Genomic DNA, 22,979 nt, shown 5'->3' with positions numbered 1-22,979 from the left:
GGGAACGAACAGGGGCTGCGGCTCCAGCTCCTCCCACCGGGCTGCTCCGGGGCACGCCGGGGACACACAGGGACACACAGGGAGGGCAGGGAGCGACGGCACGGCCGCCTTCCCCGGCCGGGATCACGGGGATGTGGAGAGGTGGGGAGGAGGAGGAGGAGGAGGACAAGAAGGAAGAGAAGGAGGAAGAGGAAGGGAAGCATCGGGAGGTCTCTGGGTATATATAACCGCCCCTTTCAGGTGCAAATCTGCATCGCTCGTTTAAAATTTGTATTCAGATGAAAAAGCACTTATGAAACTACCAGACGACTTTGATGCAAACTAGTACATTTTAATGCCATTTTTATTAGAAACCATGCAAACTTTAATATAAAAAATACAAGTGCAATAAGAATCTTGTGTGTAAATACAGATTCCGAGTTATCGTGTCGTTGTCGGCTTCCCAAAGAAAGACTCCCACAAGCACGAGAAGCTGCAGGCTTCCCTCTGTCCCCTCCTGGAGCAGCCCCCCTTAGCACACGCCTGGTTCAGTTCTCTTTGATCCCAGTGTTTTGTTATTTTTTTTTTCTTTCTTTAAATTAGTTCGATCACCCAAGAACGCTTTTGTTTTCTTTCGTTTTAATTTATTTACATTTCGTCTCTTTTCTTTAGTGTCATTTGAAACGAGGAGCTCCAAGAGTGGTTAAAAAATCTCCTTCCTCAGTCAGAGCCGCAACTCCCCGGCACCGACCCTGCCCTGCTGCCCCGCCGAGGGCTCCGGGCTCCGCCCGGGATGAGCGACGAGCGCTGCCCTTCCCTGTCCCTGCTCATCCCGGCATCGCTCGGCTCCCTCGTCCATCAGCCCTAAAACCACACACCCCACACGTCCCCCACACCCCCACGGACCTGCTGCAGCCTCGCAACTCCCGGCCTGCGCCCTCCTGCCCCCGCCACGGCCTCCTGCTCCCTGCGGCCCCTGGAAAAACGGGAGAAATCCCGGGGCTCGGCCGTGCCGTTAATAAATAAACCACCTTTGCAGAAGGCACCCCCCGGGGAGGGCTCGCGAGCATCAATTAACGCATCTCGAGCATCAATTAGCACACCTCGAGGTCACCACAGGCTTCGCCTGAGCTCTCACAGCAAGTCTGCCCTTTACACATTCCTGTGCCTTTCGTTCCAGACATGGCTTAATCCCATGAACTCGCTCCATCGTTTTAAAACATGAAAAAGAAAACCCAAAAAACCCAAACAACAACGAAGAAGTTACAACGGCTGGATATGTCAGTAAGAAGCCAGCACGGCAGCAGCGGTTAAATGTCCCTACTCTCCTACGGGTCGGAAAAGAAGGAAAGAGAAAAGGAAACTTAGCACGGGTTCGAACACCATAAATCATCAACACTTCGTCACAAAGAATAAAAGGTTCAAGTCAACAGTTAAAACGGCCTAACGAGTGTGGAGGGGATTTATCAGCATCCCACAGGCGGCAGAAACTGAAGCGGCGAGGAGGGAAGGGGTTAAAAAAAGAGACAGAAAGAAAGATCACAGCTTATCCCTGTTAACTCGGCCCGGCCCCAGCCCGCACGGCTCGGCTCTGCCCCGCCCCGGCACGGCCCGGGAGCCGCTCCCGACGCGACGCCAACACTCGAGAGTCGCCCCGGGCCGGCGGGACGGGCGCGGGGGGCGAGGGCAGCCCCTGCCCGGCCCCGAGGGACCCCCCAGCCCGGCCCGCGGAACATCGTCCCCTTCCCACCTAAAGCCAGAGCCGGGTTAAGAGAGCCAAGCTGGGGTCCGGGGCGCGGAGCGGGGCCGGGGTCACAAGCCTTGCTGGGAGGGCGCGGCCGGCGGCGGTGACGGGGACGCGGCGGGGCCCAGGCTGGCGCTGGCGGAGGTGCTACGCCGGGGGCAGGTGCTGCTGGAAAGGGTGGGGGGGTTTGGAGACGACGATTTCCGCTCCGTGGTCTGTTCGAGCCTTGGCCTTCGCACGGAACGTCGGCTTGTGAGACTCAATCTGCAGCGACACAAGGGCGGGGGGCAAGGGGACACGGGGAGAGGAGGAGACAAGGGACAAGGAGGGGGAATGGAAGACGATACCATAATGTCATCATTAGATGCCTGGAAGATAAAAGGCAATTTTCCGAATTAAAAGCAAGGCACGACAACCCCGCAGACGTCGCTACCGGCGGTCGGGGGGCTGCGGTGGCAGCGACGCCGCCGTGCCCGGGGCTGCCGGGCTCCCTCCCCCTCCCGGCTCCGGGCGGGGCCCGCCGGCACTCACTCGTTTCTTGGATGCGAGTGTCGAGGCTCTGCGTTTCCCTTTGGTCGGCGGTGCCGAGGGCGGCCGGGGCCGGCGCCACGCCGTTCTCCCGCAGCGCGGGGGCCGCGGGCAGCGCGCCCGGCCCCGGCCCCGCTCCGTTCTGCGGCGGCGGCTGCGCCGGCTCCGCGCCGCTCTCCGCCTACAACGACAATCGCGGGCACGGGTCAGCAGCGGGGCTGGGCAAGGTGGCAGGGACGGCAGGTGACGGCAGCGGCAATCTCCGCTCCTGGGACAGCAAATCCCACCCCGGAGCTCCTCCGAGCGCCCTCGGGGCCTGCAGCTCAGCCCTGCTCCCCGCTGGGACAGCCTGCAACAGCTGGCACAGGGAATGCCAAGGACAGATCCCGGTGTGCCGGGGCCGAGGGCTGGTGTGGGGTCACTGCGGTGACACTGGATCACGACCTGGGGACGCCCAGAGCAGCTGTGGCTGCCCCTGGCTCCCTGCAACTGTCCTAGGCCAGGTTGGACACTGCGGTTTGGAGCAGCCTGGGACAGTGGGAGGTGTCCCTGCCATGGCAGGATGATCTCAAGGTCCCTTCCCTCCCAAACCACTCCAGCATTCCGTGTTCCCGACGCCTGCTGGGTCCCGACCCAGGAAGGCCGAGCTCCCACAAGGAGCTTTTCCCTGGGTGCTGAGCTGGGAACCAGGACTGTGAGCAGAGAGAATCCCATCCCGCCCTGATCTCCCTGCAGAGCTGCTCAGCCCACCTGGGCTCAGACCTTGGAGTGGCCCTGGAGGAGAGCTGAGCCCTCCTGGCCCTGGAGAGGAGTCTGCTGCCCCGGGGGATCTGCCGGGAAAGGCACTGGGACAGCACCAACCCTGCCAGGCAGTGTCACCACAGCCAGCCTCGGAGAGGGGGAGACACTCCACAGTCAGACTAAATCTGAGCAGGTTTTGACAGGTTCTGACATTCTGGAACTTGGGGGACAGCACCAGTCACCAGCAAACAGCACCAGGGTACGGAGCAGACGCTCCAATTCACTGGAATTCTGTTACAGAAAGTTCCAGATCCCTCCCAACGCAGCAGCAGCTCCTCCCAGCTTTCCCTGAGCCATGATTTGCCAGGATGGAGTTTCCAGACAGGGCAGGAGACAGAAGAATCCCGAGCAGTGGCCATCCCCTCTGCCCCTCAGGACTGGCACTGCTGCTTTCCAGTGCACCCACAACCCTGAGCCTTTCCTCCACACAAACAGAGCCTCAAACCAACCAAGGCTGGGACAACAGGGGATCCCAGTGCCTGGAGGAGTTTCCCCTGTGCCTGCCTGTCCTGCTGGCAGCTCTGAGGCTGCTCCCAGAGGGGTTTTCCCTGCTTCCAGAGCCAGCAGCCCATTTACAAACAGCATCCTCTCAGACCTCACATTTGGAGAGGGATTTTTCCAGAGGGCCTGGAGTGAGAGAACATGGGGGAATGGCCTTAGGCTGAAGGAGAGCAGGGTTAGATGGGATCTTGGGCAGGAATTCTTCCTTGGGAGGGTGGGGAGACCCTGGCACAGGGTGCCCAGAGCAGCTGTGGCTGCCCCTGGATCCCTGGCAGTGCCCAAGGCCAGGCTGGACAGGGCTTGGAGCAGCCTGGGATTGAGATGGTGAAAGGTGTCCCTGCCCTTTGATGGCACGGGTGCCACTAGATGATCCTTGAGGTCCCTTCCAGCGACTCCCTGAGCACAATTCCCATCTCTCTGGGGTTGTGCCAGGCCCACATGTCCCTCAGGGAGGGAATGTCCCCTCCCTGAGCACAGATGTCCCATGGCTGCGGGCAGACCTGGAACAGTTTGTGTTCCCGTGGGAGAAGGGATGAATCACAGCCATGAGAGCTGGGCTCTGTTCTCATCCTCACACAAACAGGGCTGAAGGACTGATCCCTTCCACGATTCTGCAAATGCTCCCAAGACTGCCAGGTGTCCTCTCCCAGCACAGAGCACATGGATCCCAGCAGTTTTCACTGGGGGTGGAGGCCCCTGCCAGCCCCTGTGCTGGGCTCGCAGCTGGGAGTGACCCCTGCTCCCAGGTTCCAGGAGGAAGGATGGGGACGGGCAGTGCCAGCCCTGGGAATGCCCAGCAGGGTCAGGCACCCCGGGGTGGGCCAGCTCTCTCCATCCTGGGCTCCAGCCCCACTCCTGGGGGGCACAGCAGAGGCCCCAGAAGGCAGGACAGGCTGTGGTGGAGGAGCTGCACTTGAGGAAGAGCAGAAGGACAAGACCCGGATCCAACCCGTTCCCTGGATGTGCCACATCCCTCACTCACCTTGACGGCTCCTCCAGTCGGCGCGTGCCCCACGTTGTCCAGGGATCCCACCTTGGCCTGGGCCTTCTCCTTGAAGTTCAGCTTCTGGTTCTCAATTTTGACATCTCCTCCCCCTGCAGGGACATAGAGCAGGGCTGAGTTTGGGGCAGTCCCACCCAGGGGTTCCCATCCCAGCCCCGCCCTGGAGCTGCTGGGGACCCTCTGGAGGAGGGACAGGACAAGTCCCACAGTCACTGGCTCAGCCTCTCCCCAGGGAAAGTTTTGGTTTCAAGCTGGAAGGCCAGAGCTGGTGATTTCCAGCCGTGCCAGCAAACAGGGCCCTGGGGAAAGCTGCACATCCAGCCAGACAGGAGATCCTCCCTGGATCTGCTCCTGAGGCTGGCCCCTCCACCAGAGGTGTGACATGCCAGCCCTCACAGGGCTGATTCCTCCTGTCCCAGTCCCTGTCCCTGTCCCTGTCCCTGTCCCTGTCCCTGTCCCTGTCCCTGCCCAGGCCTCTCCAGCTCAGCCATCTGTGCATTCAGCAGTGCCAGGACACCTCCTGCCGCTCTGCCACTGCCTTCCTGCCCTCCTTATCCCTTCCCCCGGGATCCCTGGGCACCCCTGCCTGCCTGGACAGCCCCTCCCCGGCACACACCGACCTGCAGGAACACTGCAGGCTCAGAAGAAGGTGGAGGGCAGAAAAAGAGCTGCAGAATTTCTGCAAGATTTTTCCAGAATGGAATAGATTCCAGGATGCTGCGGTACGCATTAACCACAGAATACAGGATCCTGGAATGGGCTGGATTAGGAGGGACCTTAAGGATTATCCAGTGCCACCCCTGCCATGGCAGGGATACTTCCACTGTCCCAGGCTGCTCCAAGCCCTGTCCAGCCTGGTCTGGGATCCAGGGGCAGCCACAGCTGCTCTGGGCACCCTGTGCCCGCCCTCCCAGGGAACAATTCCTGCCCAAGATCCCATCCAGCCCTGCCCTCTGGCAGTGGGAAGTCATTCTCCTTGTCCTGGCACTCCAGGCCTTTGGAAATTGTCTCTCTCCATCTTTCTAGGCTCCCTTCAGGTCCTGGAAGGCCACATGATGTCACCTTCTCTTCTGCAAGCAGAACAATCCCAACTCCCTCAGCCTTTCCTCCCAGAGGAAATGCTCCATCCCTCTGATCACAGTGGTGCCTCCTTTACTGACAAACCAGACCGTCCACAAACCCACAGATTGGGATCCTGGATCTTAAGGAAGGATGTTAAGGATGATCCCACCCCTCCTGCATGGACAGGGCCACCTTTCCCTGGCTGCAGACACATCCCAGCAGCTTCTCCAAAGCCCAGCTCAAGTCTTGCTAAGCCCAGCTTTGCCTCCCAGCGACATCATTAAACCCTCCGCCCCCCTCTGCCAGCCTGGCACGGCCCAGGGTGGAAACCAAGAGATCTGGTCCAACAAGGCCAGTTAAACCCTCAGGGAGGCGCTGGCAGGGCGGCAGTGCTCTCAGCAGGCCTGGACAAGGGCAGGGATTGTCACTCCCAGCTCGTTATTTCCGAGCACCGAGCTCGCAGAGGTCGCGGCCGTGGCAGCGCGTTCCCAACGCTCGGAGCGAGGGGCTCCTGCAGGAGGGGAACTGCTCTAACCTGGCAGCCTGGGGAGGCTCAGGGGACTCCCAGAGGGGACAAAGAGCAACAAAGAGCAGCCTGTGGTGCTTGTTCCCAGGCCTGGGCACTGAACTCTGGCCCCCGTGCCGGCGGCAGCGTTCCCGGCTGGACACCGCGGGCCAGCCAAGGGCACTGAACTGAGCATCCCTCAGGCCACGGACCTGGGGCTGGGCACAGACTGGGGAGAAACCTGACATTCCCAGGAATTGGGGCAGAGAAACTGCTGCGTTCTCAGCGGGGAGCAGGAATTCCCACACGCTCATCCCAGGAAATTCACCATTTCATGTGAGGCAGGAGCTGCCGGGGACTCGAGGCTACAAGGACCCTTGTACGTGCTCTGAAGAACTGGAGGGAGTTTCCTTTATCCTTCCATGTTCCATGGACACCCTGGGATGTTCTGAGTGCCCCAAAGCCCTCTGTGAGCATGGATGAAGCTTCCTGGAATGATCATGGAAGCATCCATGGTTTCCTTCTCAAATGAGCAGGACAAGCAGAAACAGTCAAAGCCGTAGATTATCTTCACAGGCAAGAGGACATCCCACATCTCCTAATCCCCCTCTCTGCTCATGGAACCACCAGGAATTGTGGGAGAAGCCTTTTTAGGAATTTCCAGAAGCACTGAAAGCAACAAACCCCTTAAACTATTCCAGTCCCAATCCAGGACTGTGTTTAAGGGACAAAACTTTCAGACAAATGAGGAGATGGTAAAACTCCTACCTGGCTTATGCTTGATATTTGCTTTAGATCCACACTTGGAGGACACTTTGGAAAGGTCGACTTTCTTGTTCTGGATCTGCACCTGGAGAGACAAAAAGCAGCAGCTTGAGCACAGAGAAACCTCCGCGGACTCTGGAGGCCAAAGGGCACCTCAAGCTGTTCCTGCAGATCCCCAGGAATCCTTCCCGGGCATTCCGGCAGCCCTGGGGTCACTGAGCCAGGGGGGTGAAATGAGGGACAGAGCTGAGAGCAGGGAGCAGGACAGGGACAGCACCAAGCTCAGGGCACAGCCGTGGCATACAGAAGCCCTGGGGACGGGGACAATAAAAGCCAACCCTGCTGTCACGGTCCCCACACGGCTCCTGCCCAGCCTGGGGACACAGCCATGGCCTGGGGTCACCCCACAGAGCCCCTGCTGCAGGGCCAGGGCTGTGCTCTACACCGTCCTGTCCAGCCTAGAGAAAAGGCTCCAGGGAGAGCTCCGAGCCCCTGGCAGGGCCTGAAGGGGCTCCAGGAGAGCTGCAGAGGGGCTGGGGACAAGGGATGGAGGGACAGGACACAGGGAATGGCTCCCACTGCCAGAGGGCAGGGATGGATGGGAGACTGGGAATTGGGAATTCCTGGCTGGGCTGGAATTGCCAGAGCAGCTGTGGCTGCCCCTGGATCCCTGGCAGTGCCCAAGGCCAGGCTGGACACTTGGAGCAGCCTGGGACAGCGGGAGGTGTCCCTGCCATGGCAGAGGGGGCACTGGATGATCCTAAAGGTCTCTCCACTCAGACCAGTCTGGAATTCTCTGAGGGATCGTGGTGCCCAGATGGAATGCACTGCTCCAGGAATCCATCCCACTCTGAGAACGAGGCCAGTGGTGAGAGCAGCCACCAGCTGGAACCTGCAGGCTCAGAAGTTCTGCTCCAGGAAAATCCAAGGATTTCTTTTTGAACAGGACAAGAATTCCTTGACCCACCAGCTACTCTGGGAGTTTATCCTGAGAGTTCTCAGGATAATTTGCCAAAACCCTCCCTAGGGAAGCAGGGATGCTCCTGCTCTGTGTGCACAGGGAGGAGTGCCAGGATGGTGCCCAGGACAGCCCAGCTCAGCCTCCTGCCACAGCCCCGTGTCCCCAGCTCAGTGTCACCCTCAAAAGGTCAATCACAGACCCTCATTCCATTTTCTCAGGGGGTTGTGAGTAAAGTTGCTACAGCTTTAATCACCAGTCCTTGCTTGCTCAGAACTGAGATTTATTTCACAGAATGCATTTTGGAATCCTGTTACCAGCTGGGACTCCTGACCTGAGACCCAAACTGTCCCACGTTGGAAGGGTCTGTATGGGGGACTTCTGGCAGGAGCTGGGTTTGCACCTTGGGATTGCACTCAGAGAGCCAAACACAGACTCTGGTGCCAGAAATAAACTTTGGAAGTTTGACAGAGGCTCAGGTGAGGGAGTATGAGCCTCAACTCTTGTTATGTTTTCTGTCTCTGACCACTTCCCAAAGCCGAAGGACGGGAACACATGGACACAAATTCCCTTCAGACCTTCACCACCACAGACGTTGCCTGCACTTTGTAAAATCCACCTCTGTTACTGCTTTGTCTGAACAGAAACCTTGGTCAAAGGTTGGACTCCATGGTCTTGGAGATCTTTTCCAACCACAGCGGTTCTGAGAGTGGGGAATATTAAACAAAAAACCATCAAAACCTTTTCCTCAGGAAACTGAACCACACTGGTGTTGAGGTATTTCTGGTGAGTGTAACGTGAGCAGGAACAACAGCTTCTGCTTTTGGGCACAGCTTCTGGGGAATCTTGGCACGGAGAAGAAATTCTCTCCTTGGATAGAGGGCAAAATGGGCACCTGAACAGAGACCCAGCCTGGGGCAGGGGAAGGTGTCTCTGCCCATGGCAGGGGTGGAATTGGATGAGCTTGCAGGTCCTTTCCAAGCCAAACCATTCCATGTCCCTCAGTTCTTCCAGAGCAACCCTAAAGCTCAATCAGGAATTGTTTCTAAACCACAACACTCTGTTGTCCACAGGGCTGCTAAAAGCTCTAACTGAAGGCACAGACCAGAACAGACCTTCCAGACAGACCCACCTGGGAATTCAACACTGGGAATTCTATCAGAAGTGATCACCATAACTACCTGAGCGAGAAAACATCTTGGAAGAGGTCAGTTAAGTCACAGTGCTCCAAAGGGAGTGGGAAGATACAAAAATGAATAAAAGAAAAGGATTTTTTTTGGGAAGACAGACTGAGCCCTCACGTCCACACTGCCTGTGCAGGAGGGCTGGGAATGCTTGCCCTGGAGCTGCTCTGGGAGCATTTGGAACCTGGAAATGAGCTTTTGGCTCTGAAAATGCAGAATGAAGAGCTGCTTAAGTAGTTGAGCAAGGAGCAAAACTGCAGTGGTGAAAGGAGAATGTGGGAGAGGGAAAGAGAAGAAGAAAGCAGGGACACAGCTGTCCCCAGGGCTGGGAATGCCTGGCACCGAGGAGGGAAGGACAGGATGGTGATTCATGAACAGAAGGACACTTCAGTGACGCAGTTAATCAGGCAAGGAAAGATCCCCCACATTTCAGCCCCATTTCTGGGAGCCTGAAAGATCAGGAAAGGCTCCTGAAAGGTTGAACAAGGTAAAGGTGGCAGAACTAAAGTGGTTTATAAAACACAGCTCCTTGGAGTGCATAGACAGGGAAATGCCACCAGCTGCTCCAGAAGCTGTCACCAGTGTGGCCAAAAGCACTTCTGCCACCGACTCTGGGACAGGCTGGGGGACAGGAGCAGGTGGAACAGGCAGCAGGGACAGACACAGGGCTCAAAGCCACCCTGAGGGCTCCCCACTGACACCAGGGCTCAACAGCAGCATTTCCAGATACCCCGTGTGAGCATTTCCAGGGGAAACACTCCCATAAACACGGCGTAAATCATGGGAACAGCCAAGTGAGAGCCACAAATGCCCAGTCCCCAGAGAGGAGGGCAGCAGGGATGGGGGAAGGCAGCCTGGGTTCAGTGGCACAGCTGTGGCTTCGGCATCTGTCTCTGGCCACCAACCTGGAGGGAACCAGCTGTTGAGAAGCCACATTTGGTTGCCACTTGCTAAGGTCTGTGGAACGATCAGTCATGTAGAGGTTCAGCCAGTGGGACACGGATTTCCCAGGAAAAGTGGCCCCCAGCTGGCTCCACAGCCAGGTCCTGGGCAGGGTTTGTGTCACTGGACCAGACACCCTGGGCACCTCACCAGATCGGGAACCCAGGATATTTAAACACCTCTGGAAAAAACTTCCTTGGGCTCAAGTCCTTCAGTGTGTTTGGAACCTCTCAAACTTTGCATTCCGGAACCTGTCCTGTGCCAAGAGCCCAGCCCAGCTCTGTCAGGGCAGCACAGCCCTGCCCCAATGAAAGGAGCCCCCAGACCACGCTCACGCTCTCCCAGGCTGCAGGGTCTGCACAGTTAACCTGGGCTGTCTGGCAGACACTTGGAGTATCCAGCACCCCAAACCAAGCCGCAGACACCACCAGATTAACTTTCTATTTTAATAAGCTCAGCCCTGCAGCCAGAGATAGCAGCAGCCTTTAAATTTAGAAATTAATCACAGCTCAAAGGTTAAGTCCCCGAGTCTTTGCCTGCTCCAAGGTCCCTTTTATGAAACAAGGAGTGATGAGTGTGGCTCCAGCTGGCCCTGTGAGCCAGGGGAGAGTAACAGGCACTTCCAGGCCATAACGCTTCTGCTCTGGCAAATCCAAGTTCCAGGGGAGGTCAGGCAGTGAGGAGGCGCCCAGGGAACTCCCAGTGAGTTCAGCCCCAAGATCCCCACCCCAGTGTGGCCACGGCCGGCCCAGAAAGCAGGGACAGCCCAGGTGCAGTTGTCCACTGAAACAAAACACCCACGTTCATCCTGGCAGAGAGAAAATGCAACAATCCTCCAGGCTGAGCTGTCTCCAGGAGCCCCGGGGCTCTGCCACGGCTTCTGCCTCCAGCAGAGCATTCCTGAGGCTGACACACCCCACACAGCACCGGAGAAGGAGTTAGCACACAGACAGCTTGCCCACACCCATACTTACATTCCCACCTCCAGGGACATGCTTAATATTGTCCTTGGAACCACACTTGGACTGAACATGGCTGTAGTTCGCTTTTTTGGAGACTATCTGGACCTGGAACGTCACAGAACGGAAAACAACACAAGGGAAGAGGACTGGTTAGAGTTGTCATCCAGCAGGAGGCTGAGGGGGCTCGTGGAGCAACAGGGACCGTGTGGGACTCGACCCAGTGCCGGGGGAAGCCACCGAGGAGCAGAGTGACAGAAAGTGAAGGACAGGAGAGGCTGCACAGACAGAGTTAGTGCCGGGCTGGGAGCACCGCGGAGAACGCGCCGGGGACCCTGCCAGCCCCACGGTGGGATAATGGGATGGGATCCATGGGATGGGATGGGATGGGATGGGATGGGATGGGATGGGATGGGATGGGATGGGATGGGATGGGATCCATGGGATGAGATCCATGGGATGGGGTGGGATCCATGGGACAGGAAAATGGGATGGGATGGGATAATGGGATAATGGGATAATGGGATGAGATCCATGGGATGGGATAATGGGATGGGATCCATGGGATGGGATAATGGGATGGGATGGGATGGGATGGGATGGGATGGGATGGGATGGGATGGGATGGGATGGGATGGGATGGGATGGGATCCATGGGATGAGATCCATGGGATGGGGTGGGATCCATGGGACAGGAAAATGGGATGGGATGGGATAATGGGATGGGATAATGCAATGGGATCCATGGGATGGGATAATGGGATAATGGGATGAGATCCATGGGATGAGATCCATGGGATGGGATAATGGGATGGGATCCATGGGATGGGATGGGATGGGATCCATGGGATGGGATAATGGGATGCATGGGATGGGATGGGATAATGGGATGGGATGGGACTGCCCACGGCCCTGGAAACCTCCCTAGAGCAGGGAGAGCCAGCCCAGAGGGATGGGATGGGACTGCCCACAGCCCTGGAAACCTCTCTGGAACAGGAGAGCCAGCCCAGAGGGACGGGAGTCTCCATGCCCCAGGAAGGCTCCTGGGAGGCTTCCAGTGACAGGTGCCCAGAGCAGGGAGAGCCAGCCCTTGGAGCCACCATTCCCAGCAGGCTGTGAGCTGCTCCATGCCCACAGCTGGACTGGCTCCAGCCCTGGCTAACCTCCCTCCAAACCCCTGGGCGGTGGAGCTGTGTGTGAGAAACATTTTTCTGTTGAAGGTGGTCACACCTTCAGTGGAATGATCTCAGATGAGTCTTAGGTTAATGAACTTGTTTCTCCATCACACTGAGCCGTATTTAAGGGTGTGAGAATGCGGTTGGTGGTGGTTTGGCCGTGCTGGGGGATGGTTGGGACTCCATGATCTCAGAGGGCTTCTCCAGCCCCAGTGATTCTGTGGTTTTTAAATCCAAGAGGAGTGGTTTAGGTGAGCTCCACTCACAGCAGTAACTGTGTTAGACACCAGTGTTTACAGGGGTTAGTTACAACACAGGTTTAGTCTGGAGTTATTGACCACAGCACAAGCAGGCCCCAGCTGGATCCTGATTTCTGCAAGAGGTGACAAACCTGTAGCACCCAACACTCTCACTTGGGCAGGTTCCCAGAGCTCCTCAGCCAGCTCGGAAAGGCTGGATTCAGGGACCAGCAGCTCTGGGAATGCACCTGCCGCCATGGAGTGTGGGGTGGTTCACTGACTCCCTGGAGGTACAAATCCTGTTCATTCCTGCCTGATAATACTGGAATTAAACTCTGCCACTCCCACCTCACGCCAACCACTTGTATTTTGGAGTAACCCATCCAATGGTGGTGGCCTAAGGCTCGGAGTTGCAGAGTTTTGGTACAGCTGGGTTGGGAATATTGCAGGAAAGATGTGAACTCCTTCGTATTCTGCAGCCCTAAAAGCAGCAGCTGTGAACTCAACCCCTCTGCCTCGTTACAAACTGGTTCTGTGTGTGAAGAACTGGGTTTGAGGGGAACCCCCTGACTCAAAGTTAAGCCTGTATTAACTCGGAAGTGAAACGGGGGGACTGTGCTCTGGAAACCTTTCCAGCAGGAATGGAGAAGGTTCCTCCCTGGAGGAGTTTCCCTGGGGACATCTCAGGGTGCCCAGGAGAGAACGGGAAGTGTCTGTGCAAGGAACAGTGCCACTGACAGGAGAGAGCAGGACAGCTGGAGAGGAGGGACAGCGACTCCAAATGGAAACGTTTTCCTTCGTGTCCCCCAGAGAGAAGTGTGAAAGGAACTCACTTTCCCATTGGGCTGTTTGGGGACCCCCTCTTTTGCTGGGGCTGCTTTAGGAGCCACTCTAGTGCCCGCGCTGGGCGCAGACCTGGGCGCGGCGGCGGCTGGCTCTGGCCTTTTCTCTACTTTCCCCTGGATGGAGACAAAGGGATGATTTCAACCAGCAAAAGCAGCACTGTGGGCGGTGGGACACACGGAGAAACCTGGGGCAGCAGGTGACCCAGGAGAACTCCTTGCACGCTCTAATTCCCAGGCACGGTGACACCGAGGCTGGGAGGGCACAGCATCGCCCAGCCCTGGGTGCAACGGGCACCCTGAGCAGGATTTAGTTCTCAAAAAGCTCCTGGTGCCCTGCCTCAGGATCCAAGTGACCCCAGGACACTGATCCTGCCAAAAAAACCCAACCAAATCCCTGGGGAACCCAAGAGCAGGCCCGGCTCCTTCACGGGGAGGGCGTGGTGCAGATGTGGGAGGCAAAGACACCCAGGGCTGGTCTGGGGCTCTGGGAGCTCTGCTGGACACACACCCCGTGCTCCCAGCTCAGACTCCCACCCAGCCACACCGCACTCTGCCTTTGAGCTCAACAGCTCGGTCAGTTCTTATCTACCAAAAGGCAGGTGCACCCAGAGGGTCCAGCTGAGCAGAAAATGGAAGGAAAATTTACAGGTTTCATAAAAATTCAGCCACTATCTGAGAATATCCATGGCTTTGCTAGTTTAGATGCAGGGAAGTGCAGCACAGCCTGCATTTTGGTGGGTGGCTCAGCATAAATCTTGTCTTTTGGTAACCTACAGATCAGTGAACAAAAACCAAAAAAACCAAACAACCCAACACTACAACATTCTGAGCCTCTAAAAACAGCTCAGTGTAAATAAGACTGCAAAAAGGACAATTTGCTTACTAAGGCAACTGTTAGGATTTAATCACTCTGTGAAAATATTTAGAAAATGAAGGCCAGTGTGCTGAAATGCAAACTACAGTCCCTTGAGCTGACACGACGAGGGCTGTGCTGGGCTGCTGCACAGCCAGGAGACTGCTGACTCGGAGGATAAATCCATGCTCTATCGATGCTGTCTGGGACACACAGCACCCAGGCAGGAGTGCCCTTGACTTTAATGTGCCTGAGAGCAGATTAAGGCTCCCAGCATGGAACGCGCTCCCTCGGCAGCGGATGAAAAGTTCTGGGCCGGGTTATTCGGCACCACAGAGCTGCAGCAAAGAGAAGTGGAAAGATCTGTGTCCCACTGGGGGGTGAAATCACAGCCCTGGGGCTGCTGCTAACACACGTGGCCAGGCCCAGGCTGGGCTTACACAACAGCTCAGCGAGGTTCTGGGTCTGCACAGCCCCGCTGTCAGCGCTCAGCACCTATCCCCACACCTTCATCCTTCCCGTGGCAGATGCTGATGGTGGGAGTGCCATCGAAGAGCACCAAGAGGCAGAGAGAGCCCCAGGTTTTCTCTCTGGTGGTGGTTTTTCGGCACTACCCTTTCCTCACGGCCATCATGCGTGGTCCCAAAAGACTCATTCCACGTCAGCTTCGGGCCTGACAAGTTTGGGCATGGGAAAGGTGCTGTGGAACTTGCTCCTGAATCCAGATTTCCCTCGTCCTAGTGCACTATTCCACCTTCTGTATCACTCAGCACACTCAGTTCCTCAACTCAAAGGCTAAGGGCTGGAATGCAGACAAGGTTCTGAGCCTTCCTCACGGTGTTTCTGTGCCAGGCCCTATGGCAGGAGAGGAGCTCTGGATTCCTCCAAGTGTTCAGGGAGTGGATCCCACCCCGGCCCCAAGCAGGAACCCGGCGAGGAGCTCTGCAGAGCGTGCTGAGAGAGCAGTGAGGACACAGCCACCAGCCCCGCAGAGCCCCACAGAGCCCCACAGAGCCCCACAGAGCCTCACAGAGCCCCACAGAGCCTCACAGAACCCCACAGAGCCCGGTGCCATACAGAGCAGAGCCCACCACGCCCCTCACGGAGCAGAGCTCACCTTCCTTCCCCTGGACATCCCTCACGGAGCAGAGCTCACCTTCCTTCCCCTGGACATCCCTCACGGAGCAGAGCTCACCTTCCTTCCCCTGGACATCCCTCACGGAGCAGAGCTCACCTTCCTTCCCCTGGACATCCCTCACGGAGCAGAGCTCACCTTCCTTCCCCTGGACTCCCCTCACGGAGCAGAGCTCACCTTCCTTCCCCTGGATATCCCTCACAGAGCAGAGCTCACCTGCCTTCCCCTGGACATCCCCCATGGAGCAGAGCTCACCTTCCTTCCCCTGGACTCCCCTCACGGAGCAGAGCTCACCTTCCTTCCCCTGGACATCCCTCACGGAGCAGAGCTCACCTTCCTTCCCCTGGATATCCCTCACGGAGCAGAGCTCACCTTCCTTCCCCTGGACTCCCCTCACGGAGCAGAGCTCACCTTCCTTCCCCTGGACTCCCCTCACGGAGCAGAGCTCACCTTCCTTCCCCTGGACATCTCTCACGGAGCAGAGCTCACGTTCCTTCCCCTGGACTCCCCTCACGGAGCAGAGCTCACCTTCCTTCCCCCGGACATCTCTCACGGAGCAGAGCTCACGTTCCTTCCCCTGGACTCCCCTCACGGAGCAGAGCTCACCTTCCTTCCCCCAGACACCCCTCAGGGTTCCCTCCCCCGGGTGCCCCTCACGGAGCGGATCCCGCCTTCCCTCCCGCCGACGTCCGTCCCCTCACGGAGCAGAGCCCACCTTCCCTCCCCCGGGCTGGTGCTTGATGTTGTCGGTGGAGCCGATTTTGGAGCGCACGTTCTTCAGGTCGGGGTTGGAGGCGCTGCTGGGCGGGCGCGGCGCTCTGGTGGTGGTCGCGGTGGTGGCGGCTTTGCTGCCGGCCTTGGCCGTGGTTTTCTTGGCGTCCGCCGACACCGTGGAGGCCGTGGCGGCTTTGGGGGCAGCGCTTTTGGGCTTGGGCCGGCCGGCGGCCGCCCCGGGCACGCTGGGAGCGCTGGAGGCCGCGGTGGAAGGAGTGGTGGCACTGCTCTTGGTGGCGTTGCCAGGAGCGCTCTTGGGGCGGCCGGGATCCGCTGTGGGGTGGAAGGGAAGGAGGAAAACAAGGGTCGGGGCCTGTTCCGCAAAATGCCTCAGTCACACAAGGCTGGGACCTTCAAGATCACCTCGTGCCATCCCTGCCATGGCAGGGACACCTTGCACTGTCCCCAGGGCGCTCCGAGCCTGGCCTGGGACACCCCCATCCCCAGAGATGTGCAGGGACCCCCTTAACGACCCCAGCCCCAGAGAAAGGGGATTTGGTTCAGATCAGATTGAGGAAACAGCCCCAGGATCCCCACCCGGGTGCGGCCATGGCCAGCCCAGAAAGCAGGGACAGCCCAGGTGCAGCTGCACACTGAAACAAAACACGCGCGTTCCGCCTGGCAGCCCTAGAGAAAATGCAATAATCCTCCAGGCTGAGCTGCCTCCAGGAGCCCCGGGGTTCCGTGCCTCCCCACGCTGTGCCAGGGGAGGTTCAGGTTGGACACTGGGAAAATTCCTTCCCCAAAAAGACTGTCCAGCCCCGGCCCAGCCGCCCAGGGCAGTGGTGGAGTCCCCGTCCCTGGAGGGATTTAACATCCCTGTGCATGCGGCACTTGGGGACATGGTCAGGGGTGGCCTTGGCAGTGCTGGGGACTGGCTGAGCCCATGGTCCTGCAGGGTTTTCCCAGGAAGGATTTATTTCCCCGAGTCCACGGCGAGGTGGAAAGCGAGCGGTTACCTGAGGGAGACTTTGCGAGGGTTTTCTTGGCATCTGCCGGCTTCGCGTCCGTCTTGATCGCTGCCAACACAAACACAGCGGTCAGGGGAGGATCCCTGCAGCATCCAGCCCTGGAACCAGCCCAGGGATTAACTGCTCCGTGTGAGCACCTGCCTGGGGAGCTCCTGCTGCCACCAAAACCCCCTCGGATTTCGCAGCCAAAGCACCAATTCATGGCAAAGGATTCTCGTTCGGTCACACCGCACACCTGGGGATGGGCTGCATTCTGTTCCTCCTCACATTAACCTCCCGAATCTGACAGCACTCACTGGGAATATTTTAACCCTGCCTCACTTTCATTTCTTAAAAAAAACCCCAACCAAGCAAAAAAAAAAAAACAAACCCACCCCACACCAAAACCTTTCCTTTCTTTAAAAAGTAACAAAAGCAGCCCCACATTTGTCCTTGCCCAACCTTGCTCTCATTGCCAGACCAGTCGTACCCTGTGCCAGTTTTCTTGCACAGGAGTTATCGCACATATTTTGGCTCCTGTTTTAATTGTATAAACCCAAAAATCAATCCCTAAACCGAGCTGCCTTTGGGCAAAGCCCAACGATCACGACCTGATTACACTGCACAGAGGACACTCGACACCAGCGATGCAGCCACACTTCTCCAAGCTTGGAGAAAACCAAACACCAAATTGATCAAGGCAAAAACCACGGACTGGAAAAGCAGAAACGGAACTTTTTCTAAGGAACTCTTTGATCATGAAATTGTAGAGTTTTCCCTATCAGTGATGAGCAAGTTTGGGTAAAATCTGCTTCATTTCAACAGCCAAAGGAAGGCAACATTGAAAAAAAAAATTATAAAGAACCAAGTTAGAAATTATGAAAACCCTCATTTTTAAATATTTAATATCCATTAAGTCTCAGATTTTTAGATACACCCCAGCAGCTGTCAGGGTCTTTTATGGAATATCAATACCAAAAAGACCAAGGGGAAGAGGCAGATAACTACAGGCCAAGTTAGTCTGGATCATTCCACCCTGACTTTGCTAAAAGCGTTCAATTAAACACCCCAGATAAGATTCCAGCTAATGAGGTGAAACCCATTTGGATAATTTAATAAGGCCTAAAGGATGGATACATAATTAATAGCAAACACTTCAAACAAGGGGCTGGCAAACCAACCTAAATTCATTCCTTCAGACCACAGCTTTAATTGGGCAAACTGCACGGACAGAAGAGAGTTAGGTTTATGTAAAAGGCAAAGGAATATTATGTTACATTAATATACAGAGAGATGCTGTGTCTGCTGGTGTCAGTGGGGAGCCAAATGCTGAACACTTCTGTGGTGAAAACCCAGACAAAGCCCCTGGGACAACGGTCTGTGGGGACAGACTTTGATCTGTGCCTGATCTGAAGGGCTGAGCCTGGTCTTGTCCAAACACTAAAGTCATTTCCACAGGGAGGGGGACAAAAACTAATGAAAAAAAAATAAAATTAGACATCAAAATATCAAGCCCCACATGACCCACGGCTCTGTTTTAGCGGAGAAAATGACTGACCTGAAAATACCTGAAAAAGTGAAATTATATAATGTCAACCCTGGCCTTTACACACGCATTTCATGGGAGACAATGACTGAAACCCGATGGCAGCTCAAGGCACTGAGTGCCTGGCAGGGGAAAAGCACCAGCAGCTGTCCTGAAAGGGCACCTGCAGCCACAAACACCAAACTCATTCTCTGGCTCGACACTGTGCCATGAGAAGCTGAATTCATGGAATGACTATGGCTGGAAAAGCCCTGCAGGACCATCCAGTGCAGCTGTTCCCCAGCACTGACCACGTCCCCAGGTGTCACCTCCACATGGCTCTGAAATCTCTCTGGGATGGGGACTCCCTGCACAGCCCGCTCCAATGCCCGACAACCCTTCCTAGGAAGGGATTTTCCCAATTTCCACCCTGAGCCTCCCCTGGCCCAGCCTGAAGCCGTTCCCTCTCCTCCTGTCCCTATTCCCTGGGAGCAGATCCCAAATCCCCCCGGCTGTTCCCTGCCCTAAAGGAGCTGATCAGAGCTGTGACCCCAAGGGCTCCAGGTGTCCCCACCCACATCTCCCCCAAACCCAACCCAAACCCTGAGCACTGGGCACAAGGTGGCACCCCCCATCACTGGGACACCCCATGGTGACAACTGGGCACTGCCTGTAGGTTGGAGCAGGGTTGGGGGGTTGTTCTGGTGGGTCTGGGGGCTTTTTGGAGAGGAATTTGGGGAGCAAGATGGAAGGGTGCTGCACCATCAGCATCAGCACGAAGCAGAGTTGCTTGTTCCCCGCACTCCTGGGGCTCTCCACCAAAGGTGAAGGTTTTGGGAGACCCCAGGGGCCAGAAGGAGGTTTGGACAGGGCTGGGGCTGCTCTGAGGGTCCCATGGGTCCAGCATATCCCCCTGCCAGGGCCAGCTGCTGAGCTGGGGGAGCTGTGACCTCTCGAGGTTCTGGCTCTTACGGGAGGTCTGACAGCTCCTGCTGGGCTCTCCTGTGGTTCCCACAAGAGGAACCCACTTGTGGTTCCCTTGAGGCCCCAGGGCACCATCCACCCTCTGTCCCACCTTGCCCAGAACAAACAGGACCTCCTGCTTTTCCTACTCCTGCCTTCTCTGTGCATTTCCAGATGCAGACAGGGAGGCTCAACCTCCCCACAGAGTCCCTCCAGCTGACCTCATCCTCCCTCACCCGCAGGGCTCTGCTCTGGCAGGGTCCCACCACGTTCCCGGTGCCACAGCCTCTTCCTGTGCTCATCCTGCCTCTTGGAACAACCTCCCTGCAGCTCTGCATCGCTGCCTCCGTCTCTTTTCACATGGTAGCAGCAAACGCTCCTTTGTCTGTGGCTCAGTTTGGGCAGGAGGAACGAACCCAACTCATTAGAACAGATCCTGCATTCCCGGGCTCCGGTCTGCCTCCGAGACCACACAGAATGAGTTCTACCAGGATGCCCACGGGACCAGACGGGATACGTGGCTCTCAGAATGTGCAACACCTTCCCTTACACTTGATTAATTAGATTTTTCCCCCAGAACATGAAGTCTGGGATGTCCACCAGGACAAATCCATCCCGACACACCTAAAACGTGACAATTGCTTTGGGAAGGCTGGGATACGAATCCGTGCTTTGGGATTCAAACCAACCCGTGTCGTTTTACACATTTATTGACAAATTTTGCCACTGAGGCCCAGTCATTTGAAAAGACTTGAGAAGATTTAACTCTAATTTTATCTGATGTTAAATCTCTCGAGCTCCATTAGAAGGAGTGAGAACAGCATTAGTTCATCAGAAGCACCGCTCAGGTTTCCTGCTGAACTCATGGCAAATTCCCTCTTTAGCAGCAGTACGAGTGGAACAGAGTTTTTGAATGAAGCTGATGTGATTTCAGCTCCACATTCCTCCTGCTCTACTAAAAAAATCTCTACTTCTGCTCTTCTGCTCAACCCTTTTTGGATCTCACACACCAGTTCAGGCATTTCAAGTCCTTGTCCGAAGATTTGCTTTCCCAAGCTTTCATTTAGTGTTTATTCTGTTCCTACGGTAAAACAGAGAGGGAATAGAACGGCCACTCTTAAATCAAGTGTGTCCAGGAATTGAATTAACCCTGGATCACACAGAGCTCATCCAGGTCGGCCCTGAAGGCAATCTGGAGGAAAAACATCTGAGCTACTGTCAGAATCCAGACGATGGCAGAGTGGCATTGAACCCTTCCAGAGGTGGGGACTCCACCACTGCCCTGGGCAGCCGTGCCAGGGCTGGAGAGCCCTTCTGGGGAAGGAACGTGGACTATCCCTCCTGCCAGGGAGCTGTGGAGAGCCCCTGGCGCTGCTCAGACAGGGCCTTGCTGCTGCCGAAGGACTGAAGGACAGATTCCCAAGGGAAAAAAGGAGGGAGCACTCACAGCTTGGCCTCTTGGGAGGAGTGGCCGCCGTGGTTTTGGCAGCAGCTGCTGCCGTCACCGGCGACGGCGCCGTGGTCCTGGGAGCAGCAGAGGAGCTCCTGGAAGGAGTTTTAGGAGTGGTGGAGGATGGAGGCTTGGAGAGGGAGGTTTTCTTCTCCGCGGGCTTCGCGTCGGCGACCTGAAAACGGAGCAGGCGGCGTCAGAAGGGCCGGAACGACGGCGGCAAAGCGTGAGGGGAAGTGCCAAAAAAAAGGCTGAAAGGAACAGAAATTGCTGGAATTCTGAAACACTTAATTAAGCCTGGCACTGCTGGAAGGTTATAATGCAATTAAAATATAATTAAGACGTGCGGAAGCGGGTGATGGTGTGGAGGGCAGGACACGGAGCACGGACCCTGCGGAGGAGCAGGTCCCACCCAGGGCTGGCTCAGCTTTCACGTGTGGAGGCCTCTCCAGCTGGGGAAGGAGGTTTGGGTTTCTGGATAAAATGGAACCATCAGAACAACCAGCAATGCTCCTGGGAGAGGTTGCCCTCCTCCAGGAGCAGGAATGCTCCCTAAGCTGGAATTTGTTAAAACACTGGGGACAGGAAAATCGGGTGTCCGTGGTTCATCCCTCACTCGGAAAACTCTTTCCTGCTGTCCCCGGTCAGGCACTTGTTTGTCAACTGCCTGATCTCTGAAATACGGAAATACTGAATTCATGCAGGGGAATAAATATTATTTGATCAAAAAGGGATTCAGAATGATACGAAAACCTGAAACAAACCAAAGTCACCAGCTCCGAGAAAAGCGCAGATTTACACCTGGGCTTTCATTGGCCTTCTGTTATTTTTACTTTGTTCTAAAAGACACTCAAATGCAGTAATTTGAGCTTAATACAGCAGGAGTGGTGGCGTTCAGCCGTCAGTGAAAGCTTCTGAAATAGAGTCTGATGTTCCCTTTTAAACTGGAATTCCTCCGCTCTCTAAGATCACAAGTTAACATAGGGAACATTCAAGGGACACCTCCCATTCCTAACACACGGGGATTCCCTGCTTATCTGGAAGATGCAGCACTGCCCATGAATCCTCTCTTTTGGGGAATTACAAATCTCCAGCGTTTTCTAAGTGTTCTCAATCCTCTCTGTGCAGTTCTGCACTGACCAGACATCATACAATGACCGTTGGTGGCAAATACGGAGCGTTCACATGGATTTGTTTTCCTTCAATATTCGCATCAAAGCTCTCCAGTCAGGTTTCCCATGCTCTTGGATTTAGGAGTGTGTCTGGATTTAGGAGTTGTATACAGAAGGAATTCCTGGCTGGGAGGGTGGGCAGGCCCTGGCACAGGGTGCTCAGAGCAGCTGTGGCTGCCCCTGGATCCCTGGAACAGGCTGGACAAGGCTTGGAGCAGCCTGGGACAGTGGGAGGTGTCCCTGCCATGGCAGCGTTGGAATGGGATGGGCTTTAAGGTCCCTCCCAACCCAACCCAACCCAGTCTGGGATCCCTGACTCATGGCAGCTCATCAGGACCACCTCAGCACCACACTCAGGTTTAATTCTCCTCCCTGGTGACACAGCTCCGGGCCAGGGACACGATGCCATCCCTGGGAAGCTGCTCCCAACACCCTGAATCCCATTCCTGATCTCAGCCTAGCACGGGAATTCCGTTCTGCCTCGTGGGTGGGGGCTGGCAATGTCCCCTGCCAGTGAGCCCTGGCTGCTCCCCAGGGCCAGGCAGTTCTTACCTTTGGTTTAGTCTCTTTTGGAGTTAAGGTGGAGGGACGGGTGCTGCTGGTGCCGGGGCGTTTGGAGGTGCTGCCTGGAGTAGGAGCTGCAGTTGGGCTCGTGGGTTTTTTGTTTGGGGTGGCCGAGCTCGGCCGCTTGGGGCTGGTGGTGGCCGAGGGTTTGGCTTTCGCCGCCGCCTTGGGAGTGCAGGTGGATGCAGCAGGCTTTAGGGTTGGGCCAAAAAGCAAAATCCGGGATAAAACCAAAGAAACACAACAAAAAATAGCGCATTGTAAACCAAAACATTGAGCTGCAACAACAGAAAAGTGGTGTTGTAAAGGAAACTAATAATAATAATAATAATAATAATAATAATAATAATAATAATAATAATAATCAGCTTTCTGTTTTCTGAGCGCAACGAAACCCGAAATG

General features: G+C 56.1%; 1 protein-coding gene across 10 annotated transcripts in view; it reads right to left on the bottom strand.

Moving 5' to 3' along the window:
• Nucleotides 1–310: 310 nt before the first annotated feature.
• The window catches only part of MAP4 (microtubule associated protein 4), a 146,676-nt gene continuing 124,007 nt past the window's right edge, over nt 311–22,979 (bottom strand). For 5 of the 10 annotated variants that reach the window (XM_066202327.1, XM_066202296.1, XM_066202287.1 and 2 more), the window contains 10 exons: nt 22,565–22,768; nt 20,838–21,015; nt 16,912–16,971; nt 15,894–16,225; nt 13,179–13,304; nt 10,947–11,039; nt 6,892–6,973; nt 4,536–4,648; nt 2,255–2,432; nt 1,994–2,091 (listed from right to left, as the gene is read on the bottom strand). In XM_066202327.1, coding sequence (XP_066058424.1) covers nt 2,084–2,091; nt 2,255–2,432; nt 4,536–4,648; nt 6,892–6,973; nt 10,947–11,039; nt 13,179–13,304; nt 15,894–16,225; nt 16,912–16,971; nt 20,838–21,015; nt 22,565–22,768 — 1,374 coding nt within the window. In that variant the 3' untranslated portion in view covers nt 1,994–2,083. The other 5 variants (XM_066202317.1, XM_066202355.1, XM_066202295.1 and 2 more) reach the window with 4 other exon arrangements.

This window comes from Chamaea fasciata, unplaced genomic scaffold, assembly GCF_029207755.1.
Source record: "Chamaea fasciata isolate MVZ Bird 193981 ecotype frontalis unplaced genomic scaffold, bChaFas1.0.hap1 SCAF_1, whole genome shotgun sequence".
NCBI classification, from domain to species: domain Eukaryota; kingdom Metazoa; phylum Chordata; class Aves; order Passeriformes; family Sylviidae; genus Chamaea; species Chamaea fasciata.
This window is presented reverse-complemented; position numbering and strand designations above follow the sequence as displayed.